The sequence below is a fragment of the Hylobates moloch genome, unplaced genomic scaffold (genome assembly GCF_009828535.3).
Source record: "Hylobates moloch isolate HMO894 unplaced genomic scaffold, HMol_V3 SCAFFOLD_14, whole genome shotgun sequence".
NCBI lineage: Eukaryota > Metazoa > Chordata > Mammalia > Primates > Hylobatidae > Hylobates > Hylobates moloch.
The window spans coordinates 17,012,454-17,023,658 of NW_026652289.1; the positions used below are offsets into that span (position 1 = coordinate 17,012,454).

The 11,205-nt window shown below is 41.5% G+C and overlaps 1 protein-coding gene across 1 annotated transcript in view; it reads left to right on the top strand.

Annotated features, from left to right (window-relative positions):
• The first annotated feature begins 4,338 nt into the window (after window positions 1-4,338).
• The window catches only part of LTN1 (listerin E3 ubiquitin protein ligase 1), a 67,651-nt gene continuing 60,784 nt past the window's right edge, over window positions 4,339-11,205 (top strand). Inside the window, exons 1-3 of the mRNA XM_032175034.2 lie at window positions 4,339-4,524; window positions 10,199-10,402; window positions 10,890-10,988. Coding sequence (XP_032030925.1) covers window positions 4,345-4,524; window positions 10,199-10,402; window positions 10,890-10,988 — 483 coding nt within the window. The 5' untranslated portion in view covers window positions 4,339-4,344. The remainder of the gene's footprint in view (window positions 4,525-10,198; window positions 10,403-10,889; window positions 10,989-11,205) is intronic.

Genomic DNA, 11,205 nt, shown 5'->3' on the forward strand with positions numbered 1-11,205 from the left:
TAGTAGAGACGGGTTTTCACCGTGTTAGAATGGTCTCAATCTCCTGACCTCATGATTCGCCCACCTCGGCCTCCCAAAGTGCTGGGATTACAGGCGTGAGCCACCTCGCCCGGCTGAAATATATTTTTAAGTGCTTGACATCTGATTTTCCTCCTTAGAAACTTGTCTGGATGGGTAAGATTATTTTAACATCAGACTTCTGTAAGGCATGCCTAATATTTACTTAGGGAAAAAAGGCTATAATTCTGATGTGTAACTCTTAATCTGTGAAAACAAGAATTTATAATATTAATAATTATGAATGAAGAAGGGAGAGTTTCAAATCTCTCTTTTTTTTTTAAACTCCCAACCTGATTTCTGAAGAGTTTCTAATCTTGGCCTTAAAAGTATTGACATTTCTTTTTTGTTTTTTCCTTTTGAGACAGAGTCTTGCTGTGTTGCCCAGGCTGGAGTGCAGTGGTGTGACCTCAGCTCAGTGCAACCTCTGCCTCGTGGGTTCAAGTGATTCTCCTGTCTCAGACTCCCGAGTATGTAGGATTACAGGCACACACCACTACGCCTGGCTAATTTTTGTATTTTTGGTAGAGACAAGTTTTCGCCATGTTGGCCAGGCTGGTCTCGAACTCCTGACCTCAGGTAATCCTCCTGGCTTGGCCTCCCAAAGTGTTGGGATTACAGGCGTGAGCCGCTGCACCCAGCCGACATTTCTTGACATAAACATTTACATTTTGACAAAAATTAAATATTATTTTAAATGTTCTTCTGTCCAAACTTTTTCTCCCTATCACCTACTGTATTGATAGAAACAATTATTTTCTGATTTCTAAAACCTCGTATGAATCAATTAAAACAAATTTGCGGATATCTACTTTGGCAGGCACTGTTTAGAGTACCGTGGAGACAGCCTCACCTTCAAAGGATTTACAGTCTTGCTGGAAAATCTAAACATGAGAAACTGTTAAATCAATGAGACTATTTTCAAGTTCCCAAAGCAGTAATATCCTACTGACTTCTGGGTAAAAAAATAAACCAGTTATAAGTTGATGCCCTAGGAAAATCGAAGAGAGATCTGTGTGGCCTGGAGTAGTTGAGGAACATGGCAAGAGGCATGGATCCCTGTTGCGAAAGGTGGAAAGTCTCATCAGAATACAGGGAAATGAAATCAGGAGATATTTCCAGCAAGAACAGACAGAATTTAGGAAACAATTAGTAAATAGGAGCACAGATAATCATGCCGGTCTTGTCCTTCAAGTTTTTTTTTTTTTTCTGGGTAAGTCTGTACTGAAGTCAGGCTAGATTCTTGACTGTCCTTTCCAAAATCCGTGCTAATCCAACTCACCGTCTCTGTCCCTTTCTCATCCCCATTTTGAATATTCTCCCTTTTACTTTGCTTTTCCTAATGTTTTCCAAGCTTTGGGCTTCGGCTTGGAAAGCCTGACTACTCAAGCACACGTTAATCTTCCCCTTCTGTAGCATTTTTGATATATGACACCCACATTTTCAGTGAATGGCATGATATCTAGTAGTGTTTCCAATGTGTTAAACTGTTTGCAGCTATATTATATAACTCTCGAGAATGAGGACACTACAATTTGTATAACCAATGTACCACGATTTATGTAACCAATGATTTATTTTAAACAAACAATTTAATATTTGTTGAGTTGATTTTTTTTTTTTTTGAGAAGGAGTCTTGTTCTGTTGCCCAGGCTGGGGTGCAGTGGCGCGATCTCAGCTCACTGCAACCTCTGCCTCGTGGGTTCAAGCAATTCTCCTGCCTCAGCCTCCCGCGTAGCTGGGATTACAGGTGGGTGCCACCGTACCTAGCTAGTTTTTGTATTTTTGGTAGAGACGAGGTTTCACCACCGTGGCCAGGCTGGGCTTGAATTCCTGATCTCAGGTGATCCACCCACCTTGGCCTCCCAAAGTGCTGGGATTATAGGCATCAGTCACCACGCCCAGCCTGAGTTGATTACATAATTAATACATGAGGATGTTATCCTTGTATAAAATAAAATCTTACAGGTAAGGCTTAATTTCCTTTGACTATAACTCATAACCCTAATCTCTTTTCTTGCCACTTTTTCCCACAAAAAGTAACTACAATGATCAGACTGGTATGTATTCTTGCAGATCTTTATTCTATTTTTTTTTTTTTTTTTTTGAGACAGAGTTTTACTTTGTCACCCAGGCTGAAGTGCAGAGGCATGATCTCGGCTCACTGCAACCTCCACCTCCTGGGTTCAAGCAATTCTCCTGCCTCAGCCTCCCTAGTAGCTGGGATTACAGCCGCCTGCCACTATGCCCAGCTAATTTTTGTATTTTAGTAGCAAAATACTAAATGGGGTTTCACCATGCTGGCCAGGATTGTCTCAAACTCCTGACGTCAAGCAATCCACCCGCCTCGGCCTCCCCAAGTGTTGGGATTACAGGCATGAGCTAGCGCACCCGGCCTATTCTCTGTATTTATATTATATATATGTATGCATAAATATATATATATATATTATCGTGTTGTGGGTTTTAAAAACACAAATGGTATCATACTGTATATATTACTTGGTATTTGCTTTTTATTTAAGAATGTGTCTTAGAATTCTTCCTATGTGTGTACAGATAGACCTTATTCTTCTTAAATGCTGCCTAATAGCTTATTGAATACATATAATTTATTTAGCAGTTCTCCAATATATAAACATAGGTTGCTTACAATTATCTTCCTATTATAAAGTTTTTCTGAACATCCTGTAATATGTCTCTTTGTGTGACTTTTTTTTTTGAGACAGTCTGCTCTGTCACCCCCGCTGGAGTGCAGTGGCGTGATCTCGGCTAACTGCAACCTTCGCCTCGCGGGTTCAAGAGATTCTCGTGCCTCAGCCTTCCAAGTAGCTAGGATTGCAGGCGCCTGCCACCACGACTAGCTAATTTTCGTATTTTTAGTAGAGACGGGGTTTTGCCATGTTGGCCAGGCTGGTCTCGAACTCCTGACATCAGGTGATCCACCTGCCTCGGCCTCCCAAAGTGCTGGGATTACAGGCGTGAGCCACCGCACCCAGCTTTTGTGTGCATTTTAAAATCAGGATCCAGTCAGGAAACAGAAATCACATTAGTTATTGAGAAATATTTTAATATGGGAAATTGGTCAAAAGGAATTATAAAAGGTAACAGAGGTAATCACTGCAGGTAGTAGCTACCATTCCTAGAGCTAGGAAAGGATGGAACAAAAGAAGTGGTTGGAGTCATCAGAACCTAAAAGCTTGAAGGAGGGCCCTGAACACCTTAGTTCAGGCCTATGAAGAATGAAGAGAGGGTGATGGCTGGCTGTTGCTGGATCTCTGGAGCACAAAGAAGGGATCCCATGGTGTTGGGGCTCAAACTTCTGAGGAGGTGGCTCAAACACTGGCTATCTCAGGAGTTCAGGGGAGGGGCCGCACGAAGGTAGAATTCAGATCTCTGAGGAGGGCACTGACTGCTGCTGTGATCTCTGAGGGGTGCAATAAGGCTGATTCTGTGATTGTTGGAAAAAGGATGGAGATTAAAACCACCTGCTGTATAAAGCAATTGCTCCTGCCACGATAAAAGGCAGCTGCTGCTGGCATGATGCTCACAGAATGGAGCAAGTCCCTTCTTCCTCTTGCCTTTGTTTCCCTCTAGTTCGCCCTGTTGGTGGAATCTAGCAGAAGCCCCCCAGTAACACGGAGTTGAGTATAAAAGGGTGACTGCGTGGACAAGATACAATAACCAGCACATATTTACTTGTTTCTCTGGTGTGATTCTGAGTCGCACAATCAATAGGTTATAGGATTTGTACATTTCAAATTTTAATAGGGACTCCCACATTATCCTCTTTCCTAAACTGCACGTAACAGTTTCAATATGAATAAAAGGGGACGGGGAGGGGAGATTTAGAGAGAATATTGCCTACAGCAGTAATCAAATTTTAACAAGACTTGGGAATACTGTCAAAATGCAGGATCTGATTCAGGAGTTCTGAGGGGCCCGAGTTGGCCTTTTCTAACAAACGCCCAGGTGATACTGATGATTGCATCGTGTTGAAAGTCTAAAACATTCCCGTCTTCCCACAGCCTCTACCATAACATTCTAATGCTACCCTTATGTGAAACTGCCCCTCTGATGATTCACGCCAGTTTCCTACCCACTAAGCAAGGAACAAACCTAGCTTCTAAAAGCGGGGAGGACAGGATTTGGCGCCACGGGTCCAATGCTTGGCTTCCTATTGGCCAGGAATGACATCACTCAGACAGGCGTGGCTTTAGCCGTGACGTCTCCGGTGGCGGATGGTCAGGGACACAGCGGGAGGCGGGAGCGGAAGTGGGGCAGCAAATGGACAGGGTGAGTGGTGGAAAAGGGCCCGGGGGAAGTTATTACAGTGAGTCCTCTTCCGGCGCCAGAGACCGGAAGTTGTGTCCCGGACGTGTCAACCGGGGTCTGAGTGCTCAGAGTACAGCTGCAACCGCGACCATGGGCGGGAAGAACAAGCAGCGAACTAAAGGGAACCTTAGGGTGAGCGGAGGCTGGCTCGGCCGACCCGGGAGCCTCGCTTCGAGGCGGCTGGCACCGCCCAGCGCGTTGCTGGAGGGTGTGTGGAGGGCGGCTATGGGGAGGCATGTGTTTCCCTGTCGACTGTGACCTCTCTGTTGTATGTGCGTCCCTGAGGGCGGTTTGGGTTATCTCTGAGCAGATTGGGGAATCGTGAGAGAAAAGATGTACCATGCCAGAGCTGTCCCCATCCGAGCACACACCCACAATAGTCATGAAGAAATGATAATGTGTCAGGTTCACTGGAAGGTGATCTGGCCGAGGTAGCGGGGTTGGTTGGGGGAGGGCGGCGCTAGGAAGGACAGGGGAGAATGTTAAAGTGAACCCACTGTGGAGGTTACCGCAGATTGTGCCTCTCCTTTGCTACCTACAGTGGCTTCTCCTAAGCTAAAGCTCTTAGGATGGTATATTTGGTTTCTGGACTGCCTGTTACCCGTTTCTATCTGCAGTCCCCTCCTCTTGGCTTACTTTATCCGGTCACACTGATCTCTTCACTGTGCCTTGACTACCTGGCCGGCTCCCAACGCTCTTCAGTTAGGTGGCTCCAAACTTTGCTCTCGACACCTCAATGAGGTCTCCCATGATCACCCTCTTGTAGCCCTTCCCCACTCCCTGTTCTTCCTACTTTATTTTACTCCATTATATTTATGACATTTATTGTCTTGGTTCACTAGGATGTAAGTATTTTGAAAGCAAATGTTTCTATCCTCGGAGCCTAGAACAGACTGGTACCTAATAAACGCTCACTAAGTACTTGTTTAAAGACGACCTTAAAGTGGGTTCGTGTAAAACTACACGATAAGGGGTTTTGTTATGGTATTTTTTTATGGCGTTAGATTTATTATACTACAGTCCAGTTTTTTGAGAATGCTTTTTTTTTTCCTGTTTCTGATATAGTTAATTCTAGTGATTTCAATGTCACATTTTCTTAGATCTGTCACTTAATCTGTTTTGGAAGATAATAACAGTATTAACAATTATAGCAACCTATTGTGTTACTGTGCTAAGCACTTTACTTGCATCCTCATTTAATGTTTTTTACTTAACAGATTTTCTCAAATGTTTTATATTTGAAAAGTTCTTATGAGGAAAAGTTGCAAGAATATTAGAGTGACATCCCATATGCTCTTTACCTACATTCACCAATTGCTAATACTTGGTTGCATTTGCTTTCTCTCTTAATTTATGTATTTTTCTGAACTGTATGAGAGTTAGTTGCAGAAGTCGGGACTCTTAACTCCTAAATACATCAGCATGTATCTTCTAAAAACTATGCCATTTTCTAGCCTGCAGCAATTATAATAATGGTTATAGCATGCAGAAACTTTGACTTTTGTGTAGTACTGTAATCCAGGATACAGCTTTGTATTTAGACTTCTGTAGTTATCCCAATAATGTTCTCTTTTTTATTTTTCTTTCTTTCTTTTTTTTTTGAGACGGAGTCTTGCTCTGTCGCCCAGGCTGGAGTGCAGTGGCACAATCTCGGCTCACTGCAAGCTCCGCCTCCCGGGTTCACGCCATTCTCCTGCCTCAGCCTCTCCGAGTAGCTGGGACTACAGGCGCCCGCCACCACGCCCGGCTAATTTTTTGTATTTTTAGTAGAGACGGGGTTTCACCATGGTCTCGATTTCCTGACCTCGTGATCCACCCGCCTCGGCCTCCCAAAGTGCTGGGATTACAAGCATGAGCCACCGCGCCCAGCCTCTTTTTTTTTTTTTGTAAGACAGGGTCGCTCTGTCTCCAAACCTGGAGTGTGGTGGTATGATCATGGCCCACTGCAATGTCAACCTCTTGGGCTCAAGCGGTCAGTCCTCCCACCTCAGCCTCCTTAGTAGCTAGGACTCCTGGCTAATCTTTTTTTTTTCTTTTTTCGGGGACAGAGTCTCATCTGTTACCCAGGCTGGAGTGCAGAGGCGTGAAGTTGGCTCACTGCAATCTCCGCCTCTCGGGTTCAAGTGATCTTCCCAGCTTAGCCTTTCCAGTAGCTAGGGCTACAGGTACAGGCCATCACGGCTAGCTAATTTTTGTAGGGACAGAGTTTTGCCATGTTGCCCAGGCTGGGACTTTTTTAAAAAGACAAACCGTTTTAACATTTGAGATTCAGTCAAGGATCTCTCATTCCATTTAGTTACCATTTGGGTTTCTTTGATCTAGACAGTTTGTCAGTACTGTTTAAGCGGAGAGAGGAGTGTCTTTTTTAACAAAATTTGGAAGAGCCTGGGCCACTTGTTTGATTAATTCAGATTCATCTAGTTGTTTCCTTATGATTAAATTCAGGCTAAACAATTTTTAGAAGGAATTCTTCATAGATGATGAGTCTTTCTCAGTGCATCACACCAGGGGCACTTTGCACCTGTTTGTTCCCTTATTGGTGGTATTTGTTTAATTAGTTGGTTAAGGTGTTGTCCATTATAAAGTTATATTTTTCCATTGGCTAATAACAAATAATGTTAGTTTGAAACTGTGAATGTCCTGCTCTTCCACAAACTTTCACCTAATGGTTTGAGCACCCTTTGATTCTTGCTGGAATCAGTTATTACTATGGTGATTTAAAAACTTATGCTTAATCATGAAAACAACCCAAGTAATGAATTAATTACTCATATCTCATTTTAAATGTGATGAAACTGAGGTTTAGAGAAATTAGCTTGCCTAAGCTCATGTAGCCAGGAAGTTGTGGAGTTGGGATTTTAACTTTAATGTGGCAAAGTCTTCAATAGAAGACTTTGATACTGGATGTCAGGTATTCAGAGATAATAGATGTCTGCTGTTCTTGAACTATTAGTTTGATGATACAGACACATATGGAAGCAAATGTTATATTAAAGAATTATGATGCAGGTATTAGAAGAAGAATGTGGGAGAATGGAAGAGAATGGAGGAAGGCAAGTGTTGCAAACGTGAGTCTGAAAGATGAGTAGGAGTTTGTCAGGCAGTGAAAAGAAAGGAAGCGTTTTCGGGTAGAGAGAAAAGGTTATATAAAGATCAAATTGTGAAAGGCCATCACATAGATAACTTTTTTTTTTTTTTTTTGAGACAGAGTCTTGGGTCACTGCAACCTCCACCTCCCAGTTTCAAGCAGTTTTGTTGCCTCAGCCTCTCGAGTAGCTGGGATTACAGGCGTGCACCATCACACCTGGCTAATTTTTTGTCTTTTTAATAGAGACAGGGTTTTGCCATGTTGGCCAGGCTGGTCTCAAACTCCTGGCCGGAAGTGATCCGCCCAAAGATACGCTCAGCCTCCTAAAGTGCTGGGATTACAGGTGTAAGCCACCATGCCCTGCCCGAGAACTTCGAATTCGGTTTGGTACTAGGGCATGAATGATGGCAGCATAATTTGGAGAAGGGAGAAGGAAGTGGGGCAAGGGAAGGAAAGAGTGGCAGGAGATAAGACTGGGAAAAGTTGAGGTTAGATGGTGAAAGGTCTTGTAAGTCTTCCTTGGTTTGGTCTTTGTAGACTCAGGATTGCCACCACAAGTAACTCTAGAAGCTAGGCATGAAAGAATGTAGACAGAAGTAGGCATAGTACAAAAAAAAAAGTGCCATAAATAGAATTGTTTCTTTTTATTGAGCTATGGGTACAGCACTTAGCATACAAAGATCATAAGAGTAACTATATTTTAAATTAAAAGTAACTTGTTACTTTTAAATTGGAGACTGGAAATTTGATACCTTCTCTTTTGCCCCTAGTTATCACTCCTAATTCTGTTATTTCAGCCTCAACTCCTTTAGATTTTAGCAATAATTAGTTTTTTATTCTGTTTCATAATAAAACCATTTACACATGAGATTGTAGAAAATTCTGATATCCTAAAGTCATCATATTTAGTTTTTAGAATTAGAATTCACTAATTATTCCTAAAGTGCTGGGATTACAGACATGAACCACCGCGCCTGACCTATTTTCTTAATAAACTTACTTTCACTTAAAAAAAAAAAATAGAGAACCTTTTTTGGAATTAGTCTTAAATGCTACAGATTGAAAAAAAATGTAATGCAGGCCATCATTTTCTTTCCTGTTCACTGAATTCAGTTTAGGAAGTAGGCCAGATTATTCCTTGTCAGATGAATTTTCCAAACACACTTTTGCTAGGTATTAGCAATTTTTTTTTTTTTTTGAGACAGAGCCTCGCTGTGTTGCCCTGGGGGGAATGCAGTGGCACGATCTTGGCCCACTGCAACCTCAGCCTCCCAGGTTCAAGCAATTCTCATGACTCAGCCACCTGAGTAGGTGGGATTACAGGCACATGCCACCACGCCTGGCTAATTTTTGTGTTTTTAGTAGAGACAGGGTTTTGTCATGTTGCCCAGGCTGGTTTCGAACTCCAGGGCTCAAATGATCCACCCGCGTTGACCTCCCAAAGTGTTGGGATTACAGGCATGAGCCACCTTGCCTGGCCGGTATGAGCAATTTTTTTTTTTTTTGTGAGACAGAGTCTCGCCCTGTCACCCAGGCTGGAGTGCACTGGTGCAATCTTGGCTCATTGCAAAGTCCGCCTTCCGGTTCAAGCAATTCTCTTGCCTCAGCCTCCCAAGCAGCTGGGATTACAGGCGTGCGCCACCATGCCCAGTTAATTTTTTGTATCTTTGGTAGAGATGGGGTTTCACCATGTTGGCCAGGCTGGTCTCGAACTCCTGACCTCGTGATCTGCCCGCCTTGGGCCTCCCAAAGTGCTGGGATTACAGGCGTGAGCCACTGTGCCCGGCCGGTATGAGCAATTTGAATCACACATTTGGATAACCGTTGGCAAACATGCTTATAGAGAAATAAGAAATAGATGAGTTTAGATGGGTTGTGATGTCAGCTTAGTGGTCAAACTGAAGCATTTTCTGTTTAGATAACAATAAGTTAATTTCTTTTAGCAGTTCAAATATTTTCTTTCTCTGTATCAACTAACCTCCTTTTAGTAGAAGACTACTATATTGTGTATCAGTCAAAGAAACCACTGACTACGATTCAAAACAAAGGAGTGTGTATTATAGATTGACTGTTGTATTGATTTTTATGGCTATAATAATGTAATTTTAGCCCAAAGAGGTTAGGCTAGGCTTTGGAGTATGTGGAAATGAGTGTATCCACCCTCCAGGAACTCCCAGTCTAGAGGCAGCTATGGTTAGACCTGGGCCATTGTGATTGTTTAATAAATATTTGTTCATTTGATGGGTGAATGAAAGGATGGGTTCTATTTATGAGTTAATTTTACATCATTACATAGTATACATATGTATATACATACTATTTATATGAAAGTTGGAAATAAAAAAATCATAAAACAGCATTTATGAAAATTTTACCACATGTGATACATTCTGATTTTAAAAATTTTAATCAATTTCTTTAAAATTCTGTCATGGTCCGTTATATTGATACCATGAGCCACTAATGGATTGTATCCACGGTTTACAAAACATTCTAATGTTTAGGAAACGAAATAATTTCTAGGATCGGTATTGATAGATTCTTGGCAACAAAACCATTAAACTTTGGGGAACTTTGCAATAGATGAAATTTTAGGCTAGGAAAAAAGAAAATAAAATAAAAGCCCATTCTGACCATGGGAATAGCCAAGGAATTATAAAGTTAAGTTTTGAACCCTTCCTGGACTCTGACTTTTTTTCTCCGTAATTTTCTTATCAGCCTTCAAACAGTGGCCGAGCTGCAGAACTCCTTGCCAAAGAACAGGGAACAGTGCCTGGATTTATTGGTTTTGGAACATCTCAGAGTGACCTAGGCTATGTTCCTGCTATTCAAGGAGCTGAAGAAATTGACAGTCTTGTAGATTCCGATTTCCGAATGGTGCTGCGGAAACTTTCGAAGAAAGATGTCACCACAAAATTAAAAGCAAGTTTTCTTGTTTTCATAAAAGTTATCAAGAAAATCCCTTTGTTAAAATAAAATGCCATTAGCATGTTTTATGTAAAGAAAAATGAACAATTTATTGCTAAATTCTTTTATAACTACTTTTTTCTGACACAGAGTGTTAAACTTAGTTGATATTTATTTTCTAGGTTGTAAATTAGTTTGTTACACTGAACTTTTTTAAACTGCTTTGGAATTTTGCCTATAGTTTTTCCCATTAGGGAATGTAACTTTGACCTTGTAACTTTAAATGAGGTTTTTTGTTTGTAGGTGTTTTATTCTTTAAAAAGCAACTGAAGAGTTTCTACCATGGTAGCCTGTGAAGGAGCTCTTCAAACTAGTCTCATATGGCATAAACAGAAATAGTGTATTCTCCTATTACATAAAATAGACAAGGCTTCCAGAACAGAATAATCAATAACCAGTATTACGGTTGTTAATCCTAATGATGTTAATAACTTACTTTTAGGCTATGCAGGAATTTGGAACCATGTGTACAGAGAGAGACACAGAAACTGTGAAAGGAGTTCTTCCATATTGGCCAAGAATTTTTTGCAAAATTTCACTTGTAAGTATTAAAACTTTGCTAGTTTATTTCTGTTGTATATTTTTTGGTTGGAGTCATGGAGACTCTCAAATTTATAATGTTGATTTTTGGTGAGGGTTATTAAATGTTATGTTAGCATTGTTATGCAGATTGAATTGTTAACACTTGAACAGAGCGTGGAAATAAAAACAGGAGATTGGGGCCTGGTATGGTGGCTCATGCCTGTAATCCCAGCACT